Here is a 19,157-nt window from a genome sequence, read left to right as displayed (position 1 = left end):
AAAAAAAAGAAAAAACTAAAACAAAAATAAATCCTTTAATACATATAAAAATAAAATAAATAATCGAGCTAACAAAGGAGTAAAAAAAATAGAAAAATCTACAACAAAAATAAACAAATATCATTTGAGTAGTGAGGCACGTAAGTTTAGTGTAGCCGCGCTTTAAACTTTACGCATATTATATTTAATATAATATAAGCACAATAATAATTTATAACAACATCAACACCAGAAGTTACACTTAAACAATAGTCACTTGTAAAGTCACAATTATTGTGTTTGCGCGGTAGCCAAGTTTACCTATGCGTACCTGAATTTAGCTCCCGGACTAAAGTAGACATTGCATTGGTGACCGAATCGGCAGCAACTAATAAATCATTTCTTAGAGAACGGCCCATCGATCCCGACGGAGTTCCGTTTCCGTTTGAACCTGAAAAACTCACGTGTTTAGTTTAATTTATTTTATTAAAAACAATTAAGTTATCATACAAAATATAAGATACTTTATTGAATAAAATATGTAGTAGTGCAAGAATTTGTGGACACTTTCAATAACGTCTGTATTATTTCGTAATAAATTTATCAGAAACCTAAATATTGCTTTTAGGATCGCCACTAGTATACTGTTTACTAGTACTGCGTTTACAAAAGTTTAAGTTTATATTGTGGATTGTAGAAAGATGATAAAAATACCAATCTTCAGTCAGCGACATTTCGTTACTATTTCCATACTCTATCGCCCTCCCAAAAAAAAGTCATTTGCATAATTTCACGTCATTTTGTCATACGTTATCAAAAAAAAAATACTATACAGATTGGCAAATGGATCACTACACATATAAAGTTCCTAATAGGCGAGATGTTGCAACGCCGCCGCCGCGACACTACGCTGGTATTAGAGGTTCGAGCTCGATTATTTTAAATTTTATTTAGAAAGTGTTAAGAAACTAGATGTAGCTAATAAAAGATGGTGCGCATCCACATTTTATGTACGAGTAATAATTAAAAATTCACACTTTTAAAGAACACCTATCGAAATCGCTGGATAGGTCGCGAAGGAACGCAGTCATGGCCGCCTTGAACTCCCGACCTTAATGGTTTAGAGTGTTTAGACTACTTTTTCCTGGGGCATATGAAAACTTTAATGTACGCAGTGCCGATTCAAACAGAAGAAGGTTTACCAATTTGTATAAACCTTGTATGCTGCCAAACCATAAGAAACACCCAAAAAAATGCGTCTGTCTTTGCGAAGAAGAGTAGTTTCATGCATAAATCGGTGGAAGCTGTATCTCTGCTGTACGGCAAATTTTAAAAAATATTACGCGGCGTTGGTATACTATATATTTCTAATGCAAGAATTACATGTGTAAAATCCGCATAGAGTTGTAATTACAATTTTTTTATGCTGTGCATTGCATACTGAAAATAATATAGGTGTTGTTCTTATTAAAATAAAATATAAACTCTAATGAAAATAGAATGTAAACATTATAAAAAAACAGAAAATAAAACTCTAAAATATTAAACCTAACAAAAAATTTTTTATATTATTTAAAGCTCAAAAAACCTCCTTCTTTGAAACTTAACGAACGTATCAACGAACATAAAACAAAATATATTCAGAATCTATTTCTCTTACTCGTTAGAATACGAGGATTTGCGAAATTTTCCCCGCCGGTCAAAGCGAGAAAGCATTTCACTATGGTTTCTGTGAATAGAACAATAAAATTAGCTCACAGTTTAGAAAATTCAAAGCGAGAATTTTCTGTGGATCCATACGTAAGGAGTAGTGTGATGCAAATAATCTTTGTTTTAATTCCTTGAAAACAAATATGTTGAGTTTTATGTGTTCTATGGATAATATGAATTATTTTTCGTGACCTCAGTTTATAAGTTTGCTTAATTTTTGCTTTTTTTGGATATAGGTCAAAAAAGAACTGCTGCAGACGATCAATTGTATATTTTGTCGACGTTTCAATCTGTATATCATCCTCAGAACTCGAAAAGATACATAAAAAGCAAATAAAATCATTAAACCAATTTTATACAATTAAAATGATATTAAATAAAATTAATTATTTTGAAAAATTGGTTCAAAAACTCTACTAAAATAAAAAAAACCCAACCCAATTTCTAAACCTTTTAAATTTAAAAACCAAAAGGTCACAATAGATAACATTAGGAAGACTCTATCAAAACGAAAAACTGCGTATACACTTACATATATTGTAAATCGTCCTCGTTAATAATAACAACTGTAGTATCATATTTATTACAAGCAATTCGCGATAGAATTTTTATTTATTTTTTTGTTTTGTTATTATTAACGATATTGTTAACTATCTATGTTGTAACCTAATCTTCTTATCAATTTTTTTTAGATAAATTTACCTGCGGTCTCACATAGTATTGGCTATGTACAAGGTTTTCTTAATTTCTTTTTCTTTTTTTAATCTTCAATTTATGCTGCTAAATAGGTTGAAATAAGCATTACTTAGATTGTCAACGTCCTGTTTTTTTATTCATGCTGTATTTATATATGCCAGGTTTTAATAGAATCTTCCTAATCATATCTATTGTGAACATATTTTTTTTTGTACTGTGCTGACTTACAATTTCAGATTGCCCATTCCATGGAGTGAACAAATAAAAAAATCATTTGCTTATATGGGTAAGAAAATCTTTAACCACCTTCTTCTTCAAACTAGATGAATAGACTGTCCTGTTAGATTTAAGAAAGTTTTAAAAAAGATGTTGGTCTCAAAAGCTTATTAAACCCTGGATGAATATTTTAATGTTACTAGTTGGAATTAATAGTTTACTTCTCTTATATATAATTAGTGTGTCTTATTATTGAAAAGTTTTATTTTGTATGTATTTTAACGTTGTTGATTTTGCAATGTATATTATACCCACTTCCTATTTTTATACTCAAAAATGTCATTCTGATTATATGTAAGATAATCCTAATAAAGTACTTTTGTATTTTATTAGGATTATTTTAGCTTTAGCTAGCTGAATGTGAATATTCATACAACATTTTCGACTCGAATTTACTTGAAGAAGACGTAATAACATGTTGTACCTTACTTCGGAGTCACCTACTACCTTCCTATTACCACCTACTAAGAACATTAACTCAGATAATAAAGGTATTGAATAAGAAAACTAAACATTATCTAAGAAATATTCATCAATAATGTAGTAATCATTTTAAATTAAAATATTATTGACTTCCCTTTTAAAATATTATGATTGGTAATCCTCACTGATTGAATAATTTATTTTTTATGTCATAAATTAAGTTGTAAGTCTTTGATGATGATAGGATGGATTGAATAAGGAATATTATGTGATAATAATATTTCCAGACCTGATTGTCATTGAATATTTCTTATACGTTAACTGAAAGATAAGAATTGATACAAGATCCACGATTAATCGTTCCATACCGTAAATGGGAATCTATTAAACCAAAAGCCATTTTTTGTCTATGTTTATTAAGCAATATCTTAATATTTTTTATTACAAAGCATCCTCATAGCTCTATGCATGTGTTGTATGAAATTTCAATCTATCGTCTATGATTATACCTAAACTATGGTCAAGAATACATTTAAAGAGTGGAATGGTAGCGACCGTAGGATTCACAGACGAATCAAATAAGGTATGCTACCCACTTTACTAGACCAGAGCCAGCTGTGAGGGTGGCAAAAATGAACACATTCGTATTTAACAAAATTAAATATTTAATTAAATATAAAAACAAAATTATTATCGCGACATTCTTAAGAAATCGTTGAATTTCACCTGTCTTTTGGATCTTGTCGGAGATAATTGCTTAACATTTTTGTATGCAAATTTCGGATATATATACTACACAGACTTACCCATATTGTTCTCTCGATTTGCTCCGCTAGCTGCCACAAACGCATTCCGTACATCACCCATTAGAGTAGATGCATCGTTGTTTATATTCTGTCGTTCCATTGATTGATCAACAGGTCTAGGTCCACCCACTATTCCTCCTGCTACTTGTTGGTTTAAGCCCAGTGGAATGTCCCGGCGTTCACTATAAAATTATTTAAGATTTTTATGTGAAAATTTAAATTCCAACACAAATTCTTCTTTAAAAAACAATGTAAATTTTGGAACCACCTTCGACATCAATGCAAGCGTCTAACCTCTGCAGCACTAAATAATGGACACGTTAAAAAAATTTCCGGGGTCAAATAATTTTTTCGATTGGGATATAAACTACATATTTGTGTTGCCCTTAGAGAAACAAATTGCGAGTATTTAAGTCCGGAGATCGTGGAGGCCAATGTTGCGACGCAACAATGCAACGATTTGGGTATGGAATATCCAAATACTGCCTAGTAATCAAACTAAAATGTGCTGAAGCACCGTCATGCAGAAAATAACATACGTAACGTGTCCTTTGCTAAAGGATAATATCTTCTAGAAGTTATTACGAAACCGGTTTGGTGACACGTGCGATAAGTCTTACGTATCGATAAGATTCTCGAGTCAGCCTGTTCGGTAAAAATGATAGGCCAATCAGAAAACGCCCAATAATTCCCCTTACACATATCAGGAAAACTAGTATTGATAACATATTTCGGAAACCACATATGAATTTGTAACAGTCTATATAGTATTCTTAGGAAAATTTCTAACTGCATCCCTAAAGAAGTTAGCCCCATAAAGTAACAATACTTGTGCTAAAAACCGCGGATTTGTCCATTATTTCTTTGACAGATCTAAACAAAGCTTGCACACGCTGAATATAATAAAGATTCAATAAATACGTTTTAAAATCTTACACCTTGGAGGTTGTTATAAATAAAATGTTATAAATGAACCAGATTACAATTATGAAGATTCACTTTTCTCTATTCGCATAGGAATGCTGAATTCGGTCAATAAGGAAAACAAATAGATAAATCTCATCAACAACACTCATAACACATGGGAAAACAAGCCTTGTTAACCACGCTTCTAAAAGAAAACGACTTATCAGCTGTTTATAACTCCGAAAAGAAATAGGAGGAAAGACGACTCGATTGACAGTTGATGAACAAACTGTCTGTCTGACAAACTGAACGAATGTAGTTATAGATACGTTCACTCAAGATGTTTTTTAATTTTTTTAGAAAACGCGTTTGCTAAGTTGTGAGGAATCGCCCCCTATAAATTACTATATATTTATAAAGTAAAATATATAGTAAGAAACGCTCTTTAAACGGGACCTAGCTCGTTTGATTCTGATAACCCAAATCTTAGTTAATAGCATTCAAATAAAAACAGATCTAACCTTTCCTAGTGCTTTATTTATGACTTAAAGGATGAAATGCTTTAAAAAAATAAATCCGAAATTTGCTGTATCATAAAAACTTAGAGGTCCACAAGTGTAAAAAGGCTACGAAATAACAATATTCGATAAAATTGTAATATGATTTTTCCATGTTATCGGATATCAAGACTTACTTTCAACAATTCTACAAAGTATACGTCATTTTGGCATTACCGAAAAGAAAAAAACTACTTTGTTTTATTGGTATTAAAAAAGCAGTGGTATCATCTGCACATAAGATCAGATTCGCAGCAGGCATTGTCTTAAATTTGTCAATTACATAAATAAAAAAGAACATCAAGCCCAGAACGGTTCCCTGGGAAATACCATTATAAGATACTATTCTCCAAATTTGAAAAGTTATCATTGTAAATAACATGTTATTGGCGTTACGTTATGTAAGATGCTAAACGTTTTGAGGCTTAGCTAATCAAATCATAATGGCTAAGTTTGGATAACAATATACCGCGAGAGTTACAAATTAAGACCTTTGACATGTCGCAAAACCAAAATTATGATTTCCTTATAAAGTGCTTAAACCCAAGAAGCTATTGCACCTTCCGTTGCTCTACTTACTCTGAATTCAAATTAAGAGTTTGTAAATAATGCATTGTCCTCGATATAAACACTAATTTCAGTAGTCATAATTTTCTTAAATTCCATGATGCTATTAACATGCTGGTATAATTGTTATAAATAATGTTGAAGTATTTACACAGGGTCCGGCCTTGAAACTTTCTTTTTTCATTTCAGGTAAAAACTAAAAATATATATTGCACATATTTTAATTTATTTTTTTATTAGCATTAGACAATAACATGGGAAGTTTGAAATCAAGTTGTTCTAACCAGAATATTTATTAAGTGTCTACCATTACTGTCGATACGTTGCTGTAACCGATTTCTGAAGTTTGCGTGGACCCTTTCTAGCATATCATTCGGTCCCTTGACTATCTCGTAACGAATATTGTTTATTTATTCTTCCAGGGTTGCAAAACGGTTGTTATACACTTTTGATTTGAGGTAGCCTCATAGAAAATAATCACATGGAGATAGATCTGGCGAGCGTGCGGCATGGAATGTCATCTTGGTTGGAGATAAGTCGCCCTGGAAAATTTTGTCTCAAAACAGGCATTAAAAGTCGTGAGGTGTGGGCTGTGGCCCCATCTTGCTGAAACCATACATCGCCTAAGGCCACATTTTCAAGAGCTGGCAGAAAGAAATTGTTAATCATTGCCACATACCCAAACTGTGACCTTAACCGAACGAAGAGGCCTTTCATCCCGCTCCAATAGCGTATATTTTGTTTGTTAAGACAACCCGTGATGTGAAACGTTTCGAAGAAGATCGTCTTGATGATCGCAAAACCGACCGTCGGACTGTCTCGATATCTGCGGGTGGTCTAACTGTTCGTGTTGCTCCTGGTCTCTTGCCAGATACATTTCCAACTGCTCTAAAAGTCTCCACCCATGATAAAATGGATCTCCGGGCCGAAACAGCAACTCTAGGGAATATATTGTACCGTAAAGGGAACGCACGCTGCGCCGCGATGATTGAACGGTCTTGTAAAGGTGCGTACTCACTGACCGAACAAACAACGAAGGTTCTGGGTTCGTTCGGCCGCAATTCATTTTTTCTAACCAGTGAGCGAATATGAAACGATTGCAGAAAATTCGCTGTTCGCTTAAATTTGCTTGGCTTCGATTTAATTATCGATTTTCGATTAATCGGTTTTCGGCTTTTATAATTATTGCGGGATCAAAAGCAACTAAAAAACAAAAAAGGAAATAAAAACATTGGATGTCAAAAGTACAAATTCGGAGTTTCCACCCAAAAAATTTAAAAACCCACGAATCCCGTCAACACCGAACGCAGGCGAAAGCGCACTGAACTTAAAAATACCATTCAATTCGCCTTTGCTTTTACGTACACACTGAGCGAATCATTCGGAGTTCGTTTGCTCAACGAGTACGCACCTTAAAAAGTGAGTCTCAACGGCGAACGCGCGTTGCTCTCTTGCCCTAAGCATTTTTACGACGTTTAACAAACAAATCTCCCCACCAAGGGTCTCTGTTAAGCGCACTAACGCGCTGCAACTACCTCCAGTCGGGTCACCATGTATGATTGGAAAAAGAAAGTTTCAGTGCCGGACCCTGTACTATACTATTATACTATAAACATTCCAACTTGTCCCTTTTTTTCAACTCCATTATAACACCAGGTACTTGAATTTCAGAAATAGCTATTTTTTTGTCAGAAATAAATATTAAAAAATCGAACAAAGAACAATATTGCTTCATATCGAATATCACAAATCCATTGGGGAAAATACACAAATATACATAGTATGGTTTATATTTATATAACATTTTATATTTATGCAGATATTTCTTACCGTTCCAACATTCTCTCTCTATCCCTCTGCTCCATCCGCTCCCTCTCCCCCATTTGCATCGAAATTATAGAAGAATTGGAAACGATGTTAGTATTCGAATTAGAAGGCGGCATTCCTCCCATGGGTGTTTGAGGAGCGCTCCTAGGATTGACTGGTGGGGGCTGTGAAGAAGGTGGTTGCGAAGTAGGTACAGCGGCCGTTACTCCTGGTGGCAAGGGTGGAGACTTGGTGCTGCGGGGTGAGGAGTTTGGGGTGCTACGCGGTGAAGATTGATGATTCTAAAATATTTGTTTATTTATTTATTTATATGACTCAGAACCCGCTCAAAAACTTTAGAAAAGTTGTGACAGTTAACGATAAGATTTTTATAATTTTTTATGAACTTGGTATTTTAAATGAATACTTTTAGTGTGGTACCTACATCATTTTAAAATTCTTACATTTTTTATAATAGATCATCAAAAAAAAATACAAGCAATTTAGAAGTTAAAATGTGTGGTAACAAACAGTACATTTAGTTCAAGCAAATTCTTTATTTTTTTAAGTAAAGAATGTGTACCGTTATTTGCGAGAAAAAAGAGTGTCTTCAAATTTTTTGCAAAAATCTTTGCAGTCTTATAACTTTGTATGTCTATTTATTTCACTTATATTTTTTGCGAAACCTACCTAATAGGTACAAAAAAACAATGCCTGCAATACCTTACATTTTTAAGGCGTTTAAAAAGCAGGCGATTTATTATTGTTAAAACTGTCAGTTTGACGCGTGCAATTTTTCAATTTTAGTTAAAACAGTGAGTTAATAAAATAGTGTATACGCTAGCCGAAAGAATAGAAATAATTTTCCTTTATGGAGCTCAAGATCGGTGTGCTCGCAGAACCGCGAGAGCATTTAATGAAAGGTATCAAGATAAAAACGTGAGCCATAAATACGTATTGGAATTGATACGAAAATTTGAAGAGACGGGATCGATTTGCAATAAGAAAAAATATGAAAATAGAGTTGTCGATGAAGCATGCCAAGTTGAAGTACTAGGACAAATTTGCTATGGATCCAACTTTGTCTATACCAAAGGCCGCAAAACTAAGAAATATTTCCACCGGTTCCGTACATAAAGTTAAAAAAAAAATAAGTTCTTTCCTTATAAAATTCATATTCTTCATGAACTCGGAGAAGATGATTTTGATAGGAGAATTCAATTTTGTGAAATGATGTGCCAGCGAATTGACGACGATCCCCATTGATTGAAGAACATTTGCTTCAGTGACGAATCGACCTGTTTTTTAAATGGCCTGGTGAACAGATATAACTGTAGATACTGGGATAATGAAAATCCGCATGTTTTTCGGAAAGGCCAGTTTGGGCAGGAATTTATGGGAATGAAATAATCGGGCCATTTTTTTTGGAAGAAAATTTGACTGGCGAAATTTATTTAAACCTTTTAGAAAATGCAATATATCCTTCCATCATCCAATCTATGGAAAATCAAGTAGATCAACATAGTGCTATATTATTGAATGAAAATAATATACATTTTCAGCAGGATGGAGCTCCCGCGCACTACACTTTGGTAGTTCGAGAGTGGCTTGATGAAAATTTTCGAGAAAAGTGGATTGGCAGACGTGGTGTAATCGAATGGCCTGCGCGGTCTCCGGACCTAACCCCACTAGACTTTTTTCTTTGGGGCTACTTAAAAAGCAAAGTTTATAAAACCCCACCTGAGAGTATTGAGAATTAAAAAAATAGAATATTTCAAGAATACAGAGAAATTAGCGGGCAGACCCTTGCCAATGTTCGTAAGGAGTTTGAAAATAGGCTTTTTTATTGTCTTGCTAATAACGGCGCGCATTTTGAACATTTAATAAAATAAATTTGTTAAACTAATTAAATTTGTTTTTCTACCCTACCGATTTACACTTTAATTGCTTCTTGGTTAAAGAACGTTATTAAGGGTGGATCGTTTTGAAATCAAAGCCCTGTATATGAGAATAGTGTATAGGCAGCTAGTGTCAGTTACTATTTTTATTCCTATTGTGTCAACAATATTACAAACCGATTGAGGAAGCAATAATGTTAAATTAGAGAGAGCAAAGTTCTGCCTAATAGTGAACACCAACAACCCTTCCGCGTATTTTCTATCGCATCTGTACACAGAGTATTTCTGTGAGAAAAGTTCTGAATCGGAAATGCTCTCGTTTAGCCATGTCTCGGTTAAAGCAATAATATCAAAGTCGCAGGTTAAAACAGCACTATAAAAAGATTTTGTTTTCGTTCGTAGACCTTTAATATTCTGATAATAAATGCAAAGGTCACTCTGAGGTTGTTGCTGCCGCCGGGCAGTCTGCCTCAATTGAACAGACGAGTTGCTGGAAGAGCGAGATGCAAAGAAGATGTTATCGTAGGAGCTAATGCGCGATCTTAGTTGCTACAGAGTGGACCCAAAAATATCGGCTCTATACTTTTTGTTCGCTTGTATATATGTGGCGAAATAGATTTGTTCCAGACAGCGTGATTGGTGTCTATATCTAGTTTAAATTTATTCTCAAGCGAACAGCAGTCTACGCATTTATAATTGCTGGCACGAGATATGCAATCTTTAACTTGATAGGGTTCAAAACACAACAAACAAGTGACATTATTTTTACAAAATTTAAGGGTGTGGCCAAAACTATTACATTTGAAGCAAGGAGTGACTGAGGGTACATCTTAAGCATTGCAGTTATCCAAACTTACCACAAGTCTATTATTCTTTAAGACGATTGTATGTGATAACATCCGACTGTAGGTAAGCCTGAAATACCGAGTGACACAGAAGAAATGGAACACTAAACAACTTTGTTACTTTTCAAGATAAACAAATGAAATTTGGTATATCGATAGAATAGTTATAAGAGCATCTTTTGACATATTCTATTGTTTTCCATCACTTCTGGTTTAACAGCAAATGACACTAACTTTCGTATTTTAAATGGGACACTTGGTATATTATTACGTATTTCGATAACAAATAATATTCTGAAAACAATGATACTGAATTTTCTACTTTTTGTTTTATACTCATACAAAAAATATTTTTTTTTAAATTTTAAAATAGGGTGCCATGAATGCGTTTAAAATTTTAACCACGTAATAACGGAAAAATAGTTTTCATTGCATTTTATGACTTAAATCTTTAACATGCGTATTTAATTTGTCCAAACCATTAATTTTGGTATTTACTTTATTTTTTTAAATAGCACATTATTGGAAACAACCACTTTTGAAATGCGGTTTCTTTTTCCCAATAATTTGATATGATTATCTTTTAAATAGGTTGATAAATAAGCCCATAAGGAGAAAAACTAAGTCAAATAAATAAACGCATTTAATTAATAAAAATAGCATAGAAAGCTTTGATTTCTTGAATGGCTGCATTTTGATGCGTTCTTCATTTATTTTTCAATTGACATAATACATGACATCTTGTTAAGCGCAATTATTATTTGTCATTTAAAATAAATTTGCTAATATTTGAAATGTTTACCAATGAAGAAAAAGTTAATATGTCGTACGCTATATTCCCACGCATACGTACTTTTATTCGACAAGAAGGTGGTCGTTTCGAACAATACATCTAAACAGCTTTGCATTAAAATAATTTATAAACCTCATATTTTTTCTGTTTGTTTACCGTTTTTGTGTACCTATGTTATTTTAGATAAATGTTAAATAAAATATGTAGTATTAAGATATTGAAAAAAATATTATATTGAAAAATTTATTCTTTTATTCTCAAATAGTAATATGACGTTTAACAAATTATGATGTGTTATGTCACTTGAAAAAAATACTCAGGAATGTGCTGTTCGTTCATTTTTGTGAGTTAGTTTATTTCTTCTTATGGGCTTATTTATCAATTTATAAGATAATCATATCAAATTATTGGGAAAAAGAAACTGCATTTAAAAAGTGGTTGTTCCCAATAAAGTGATATTTAAAAAAATAAAGTAAATGCCAAAATTAATGGTTTGGACATTTTAAATAGGCGTGTAAAAGATTTAAGTCATAAAATGCAATGAAAACTATTTTTCCATAATAACTTAATTAAAAATTAAAACTTTCAACGCATTCATGGCACCCTATTTTAAAATTTTAAAAAATTATTTTTTCTGTAAGTATAAAACACAAAGTACCATTGTTTTCAGAATATTATTTTTTTTTCGAAATACGTAATAATATACCAAGTGTCCCATTTAAAGAAAGTTAGTGTCGCTTCCTGTTAAACCGGAAGTGATGGAAACCATAGAATATTATGTCAAAAGGTGCTCTTATAACTATTCTATCGATATACCAAATTTCATTTGTTTATCTTAAAAGGTAAAAAAGTTATTAAGTGTACTATTTTCTGTGTCACCCGGTATATTGGCGTTGTCCGGTATGTTTAGTGGGCCAGATTTTCAGAACACTTAGTACAGATGAATTAGTAAAAATATTTTTATTTTAAGACCTAATAAAATTCTAGAGATTTTCCTTTGAATACTTTTCTGATAATCCCACGATGGTAACTTTTGGCTGCGTAGGCTTAAGTCCTCGTATTTCATTCGTCTCTTGCTGGCAAGATTCTTAACTATAGTAGAGCTAATGGAATAAGCTATCAAAAGAATACCTTCATCTGATATATTCTGAACCTTGCTTAGTTGAATGCTTTCGTGTGCAGGATTGATGTGAGTTAAGATATCTGTCTTCGTCTGAGTGTTATCTTGATTAGTATTTTTTGGCCTAATAACAATTCTCGATTGCTTGTTTACGATCTCAGCATAGCTTGGTTGAACAGAAATTTGCTTCGATTGTGTTGAGACAAGAATTCTTTCAAGGTTGGAATCAATGGAGTGTATAATAGAATCCTTAACCGAAGACACATTTTCGTCGAAGATCTGCTTTAAAGAGTTCTTAATTAACTCCAATGAAATATTTTGATTTATAGGCTCTTTAATTGTATTTTTAATATCTATGACAGGAATATTTTTGCTTGTTGGGTAGCACCAGTGTAGCCCTGGGACCGTAGATCATAAATTTGCTGCTTCACTGTGTATACGCATACAATCAAGGTGATATAGCTTGGAGCAACAGCCGGCGCATATCACGTATCACTTATTTAGGGAACTGGACTCATATGCATTACAATAACTCATGATGCATTACAATAACTGCACTGAGACATGATGCTTTGTTTCTGTCTTACTCATACACATATGATCATGAGAATCAGAACCATGCGGCATCAATAGAATTGGATTTTATTGACTTATGTTCGGGCATCTTTTCAAAGGGTGTCGCTAAAAAGTTTGACAGATTTTTTTTCTTAAATAGCAACTATATATTTTGTTATTTTCGGATTCTTTACATAACTGGAAGTGGCCGCCATTTCATAAAGTTATAACTATTTATAACCAGTCAGTACAATTACCTACACCTGTTTGTAAATATTTGACGTAATGTTCAAATAATTTTTTGAGACAACTAGAATACACAACGAAGCTCGAAAAATCTTCAACAATAGATATCGAAAAGACGAGTTTTGCCAGACCATGACCGAAAGAACTGATAATAACCCTAGACCATTGAAAGATATATGCTTTTTAGACGATGTAAGTTCTTGTTTGAATGGTAACAAAGTAAATAAGCATAATTTTATGTCTTGGGCACCTAAAAATGCATACTTTTTTAGGGAAAGTCATTCTTAGAGTCATGAAAAGGTAAATGTATGGACTGGGATTATTAATAACACAAAATAGGATCATACTTATATGAAGGAACTTTGACAAGACTGCGTTATCATGACTTTTTAAACAAAAACAAATTAAAAAAAAACTTGCTTGGATTTGGATAAGTAGAATGATGTAGGGAAATAGATCTAAGTTTTCTAATTCTGTATTAATACATTGAAGCGACTCACGAGCTTGCTCGTTAGAAAATGAGTAATTTAAGGTGTAATATAGTGTGTATCTATCTATGAACTCCAAGGAGGCTGCAGCAGCGGTGTTCTGTGATCTGTCCAAGGCCTTCGATTGTGTGGATCATGGAATACTGCTGTCAAAGCTTGATTTTTACGGATTTAGGGGAGTGGCTTTGGGGTGGTTGAAGTCATACCTGTCTGGCCGCACCCAGAGGGTGGTTGTGGTTGCATCTGGATTTTCGTCAGGGATAGCACACCTTAAATGTGGTGTACCTCAAGGATCAGTGTTAGGTCCTATTTTATTTTTATTATACGTTAATGACTTAAGCTCTCTATCACTGCATGGACTAGTGGTTCAGTTTGCCGATGATACTACAATTCTGTGGCATAACAAAGATCAAAAAGTAGTCAGATCTCTCATAGTAGAGGACCTTCACAAAATTAAAGAGTGGTGCATCTGCAATCAGCTTGTATTCAATGTTGATAAGACTTTTGTTTTGGGCTTTAAGTGTAATGTAGAGGGTTTTTTTGTTTGATGAGCAGAGCCCACTACATGGTGGGGATTATTGTCGATTTCTCGGCCTCTTCATTGATGAGAATTTAAGGTTTGACCACCACGTTTTGGCCCTCGCTGCTAAACTTTCTTCTGGTTGTTTTGCAGTCAGGGTTGCCAGGCGTGAGTTGGCGGGGGGTTGTTTGCTTGTTCAGTTTATTTCACCTTAATAGACTCATCATATCCGTTATGGGTTGCCATTTTGGGGTTTGTGTTCCAAGGGACTCCTGAACATAATTTTTACTATTCAGAAAAAAGCATTAAGGTATCTGTGTGGTGTTGGTCTAAAAGTGTATTGTAAACCTCTTTTTGTAGCTGAAAGAATTTTAACAGTTTTCTCACTCTTTATATTGGAAACTGCAACACTCATATATAAGTCCGTAAGTCTACCATCCTGCCCCAGTCATAATACTCGTCAAGTGGGCAACTTATCTCTTTCAATCCCCACCTCCTCACTTACGAGAAACTCTGTATATAAACTATGTATATTTATTAGTCGTAAAATATTTAATCATGTTCCTTTCTCGATTAGGACTATTACAGACCTTAAAAATTTTAGGAGAGGACTAAAGAAATTAATCTTACCAAAAGCTTACTACAGCATTGAAGAGTATTTTAACGACTCATTTTAATATTTAAAATTAATTATATATCTGTTGATCAGATTTATTTTTTTTTTATTATTCTTGTTTTATGTTAGTTCTCGCCTTTTCTTTTCCTTTTTTGGTTTTTTCTTTGATTATATAAAATATGCTTCTATGTACAATCAAAATCGATTCTGTATTCTGTTTTTGTCCTGTATCCTGTATAACCAAATAAATTCTAGGATTAGGAAGCTTTTAGCGCAAGTTTGTAAAGTTAGCAAATAAAGTATATTTTGACTTTGACTATAGTTGCGTATCATCCGCGTAGTAGTGAACTTTACATGTTTTTATTATTTTATTAATATTTGATGTATATATGGCATATAATAATGGACTTATAACCGATCCCTGAGGGACCCCGCAGAGAATATGCTGTGAGCTAGATAACATTCCATCAATTCTAACACGCTGACTTCTTCCTGTTAACTAATGTTTAAAAAATTGAATCGCATCTCTTTTAAATCCTACATAAGATAAAATTGCCAATAATAAACTATGATCTATAGTATCAAAGGCTTTGGTGTAATCTAAAAGTGTTAAAATTGTAATTTTTTCCAGGACGGTGGCCCTCAAAATATCATCTGTTATATGACCCAAAGCCGTAGAACAGCTATGGTCTTTTCAAAATCCAGATTGCACATCCGCTAGTATTTTATTATGTTGAACATTTTTGGTCATTTGGTGGTGAATAATTTTTGCTAACACCTTACCCAAGCAAGGTAGAACACTAATTGGTCTTAGTCCCTTATAATCTTTTGGGTCATTACACTTGGGCAAGGGTGTTATTATAGCACAATTCGATTGACTTGGAAAAATTAAATTTATTAAGCAATAATTAATGAGATGTGCTATATAAGGTAAAAGAAAAAAAATAAAAGGACAACACAAATAAATAATCCTTACATCCAACTCATCGGATCCCATCGCTTTGGACTTAATTTCTAAGAATTTTTATTTTTGAGACTGGGGTAAATTTCTCAAAAGATTGTAAGTTTTCCTTAAAATTACTTTCGTAAAAATTCATGACATCTTTATTATTGACTTGGTTTTTTGAAATAACAGACATTAAAAAATTATTTATTTCATTAGGATTTTTTAAGAGATCAGGTATTTCAGTGTTATTTTGTTTAATTCCATGACAATATTTTCGTAAGTCCTGCCAATAATTTTTCGATTTTGATAGTTGATTATTTAGAAATGATTTTTTTCTTGTTTTAGAGTTAGAGTTGTCAAATTATTCAACCTTGTATAGTATTCCCTATTAGCCCAGTTTTACTTCTTTTATATGTTTGAAGAGCTTTGTCACGTAGTAACATTAGATCTTTCACATTATCAAGTCATGGTTGATATTTTTTTATTATACGAACTTTTTTTAAGGGGCTATGTAAGTCCATTAGCGCCCGGATGTTATCTGTAAAAAAGCTTACTTTATCGTCAATGTCTTGAATATCGTAGATATTTCGCCACGGTATAGACTGTAAATCATACTAAAAGTGGGTAATGTCGATGCTTTTAATATCTCTGTATTCAATAAACTTAATTTGATTTTTATAATGGGGTATTAATAAATCACAAAATATGAATTCATGATCAGAGACTTTTGGACCTGGCAACGTACCACTATTAAGTCTATAATAGAACTTGTGGTTTGTGAAATTCGCATTGGATTCAAGATTACTTGCATAAGACCAACATTATACAAACAAGTTAAACTTATTAACATCTTTAGCAAATAGATCACTATAGTCCAAATTAAAATCTCCTGTACAACAGATAATATCACATATTGGGGTAAGCGAGGTAAGCATATTGTCAAACAGAGATAAAAACTCCACCGTTTTTTAGGAGGGCAACCAAAAAGATAAGTTTGTTTGTTAATTTTTAATTTAATCCATATTCGTTGAATATAAATGCTTTAAGTATATTCATTTTTTACCAAACATAATAAAAATAATCCCTCACATACAAACCCACTCCTCCCCCTCCTCGGCCAACTCTATTTCGTCTTATGAAGTTATAACCCGGAATTTTAACCACTTGAGAATTTATCTGTGGACCTATGTTTCAGATACTCCGATTATGTCAAAACTTGAGGCAGGCAAAAATGCATTTAGCTCAGCCATACTTGGAACCGAGGATCTTACGTTTATATGCCTAAATCTTAAATTCAATATATTCATGCTAATTAATTAACAAAACATTCACAACTTCCCTTAAATATCTACAGTTATATAAACAGTTATAGTTATTAATGATATTTTTTAATTATACTAATAAATATTTAATGCCTTTAGGCCTAAATTACCAAATAAAAGTTAACAACCTATAAAGAAATAAAGAAAAGTAGCAAGAAGAAATTAATAAAGACTTTGTAAAAAAAAAATTAAATATTTGTTTCTCTTTTACACGTTCAATATATAAAAAAAATTAATAGCTTGTAGCCTACTACTACCAAACGTTTAATGTTTTTTTTTATGTCTCCGCACTAGACCTAGAAGTTTTTGTAAATCTTCTTCGGTGGAAATTTCAACACTCTTGTTATTAAAAAAGATAAAAAACATTACCTCAATTTAAACAACTTAAAATTCACTCACTAAGCTAAACTCATTCTAAAAAACACCAGTTACCCCGCCTTTGAATAATTATGTTTGTATGTAGCATATTTACGCGGTTAAAATACAGGGTGTCCATTTATAAACTGACACATTTTAACTGCTTAAAGGTCGAGAACGAAAAATGACAACAATGTGCGGTTTTCACAGAACTTCATAAATATTTTTAAAGTTTTTTTGACAGTGTTGCCAAGTTTCAAAATTTACCTGAAATAGGAGGAAAAAAATTGATGATTTTTAAAGGCCGATTTCTCAAAAATTTTGAATGTAACACCCTGTACTTTTTAATTTCACATGAAAGCCCGTTAAATCCCCTTTCCGAAAATGTATAAATTGTCTTAAATTCATTATTTTTTTTTACAGAGCCAATTTTAGTAAATGACACCTTTTTGAAAATTTTCCTAGAATACATATTCGGTGATTGATGAACATTTTCTGGTAATTGCCTATGTATTTATTCTATGTATTAAATTACAACTATTTACAACAATTTTAACAACAAACAATTGAAAAAAATAATTTTAATTTATAACTAATAAATTAGCTGCTGTATATGATCCCCATTTTGCTCGGAACACAAATGTAGACGGAGAAATAAGTTGCCGAAGGCGTTTTGTAGCATTCGCGGTGTAATTTGGTTGAAAACGTTTACTATGTTGTTGCGCAGTTCATCCAAATTTCTTGGGGTTGGATTGTAGCAACGGTCTTTTACATATCCCCATATACAAAAATCTGGAATGGTTAGATCGGGAGAATAAGGTGCCCACTCGATTGGACCTGCTCGCCCTATCCATCTTTTTTTTTGGAGATCACAAGGGCAAAAAGGAGTCCTGTACTGTCTTGTGTGAATGATGTTTTTACCTTCGAACCGCATTTAATTTTTAACAATATTTACCACGACCTGGATAGCACGTAAGTTAAGCGCTTGCCTGCGAACCCGATGGTCGCTGGTTCATTTCTCGACCAAGTCATATTTCACTTTTTATTTTTTATTTAATTTTTTGCCTTATTTCCGTTCTCCCGTTCAACTTAACCTCACTCTGCTTGTTTTGTTTACTTTTATTTTATTTAGTTTTTACACCGGAATTAATGTGAATGTCAGCATTATTTTTATTTCGTATGTATTTATTTTTGTTTTAACTTGAATGTTTGTGGTGTTAATCCAATAGCTTTACCGGTAAGTCAAATCTCTATATTGTAATTTGTGTCTGTGCATTGTTGTTTTTATACTATGGTTGCTTTCTATTTTCTCTTAGATCTGACGATGCCTTAGGGCGAAACACGTGTAATAATTTTTTAAAAAATTAACATCTTTTGAGACCACTGACTTTGTGTCCCTCTAATCTCTGAATTTTTATCCAACAAATTAGCTTGTGCATTTAGTTTTGTTTTAACATTTCTTTTACCTATTCCCTCCTGGGAAAATTGGCGTACCCAATGAAGTATAGAATGCCTAAATCTTCTTCTCGTCTGCGTAACTGATTTGCATTCACTAAATAATAACCCGCAACGTGCCTTTTTCCCGGGTGGTAAACATATTTAAATCTTTAAAAAATGCAAAAATACATATAGAAATTATTGGGACTGATTTAAGACAATTTATACATTTTCGGAAAGGGGATTTAACAGGCTTTTATGTGAAATTAAAAAGTACAGGGTGTTACA

General features: G+C 32.7%; 1 protein-coding gene across 2 annotated transcripts in view; it reads right to left on the bottom strand.

Annotated features, from left to right (window-relative positions):
* Positions 1–16: 16 nt before the first annotated feature.
* Positions 17–19,157, bottom strand: part of LOC126735478 (dystrobrevin beta-like) — a 75,459-nt gene continuing 56,318 nt past the window's right edge. For both annotated transcript variants that reach the window (XM_050439479.1, XM_050439480.1), the window contains 3 exons: positions 7,751–8,028; positions 3,891–4,072; positions 17–430 (listed from right to left, as the gene is read on the bottom strand). In XM_050439479.1, the coding sequence (XP_050295436.1) occupies positions 297–430; positions 3,891–4,072; positions 7,751–8,028 (594 nt within the window). In that variant the 3' untranslated portion in view covers positions 17–296. The remainder of the gene's footprint in view (positions 431–3,890; positions 4,073–7,750; positions 8,029–19,157) is intronic.

This window comes from Anthonomus grandis, chromosome 4 (assembly GCF_022605725.1).
Source record: "Anthonomus grandis grandis chromosome 4, icAntGran1.3, whole genome shotgun sequence".
Classification (NCBI taxonomy): domain Eukaryota; kingdom Metazoa; phylum Arthropoda; class Insecta; order Coleoptera; family Curculionidae; genus Anthonomus; species Anthonomus grandis.
Note: the sequence above shows the minus strand (reverse complement) of the source record. Positions and strands in the feature narration are given on the sequence as shown.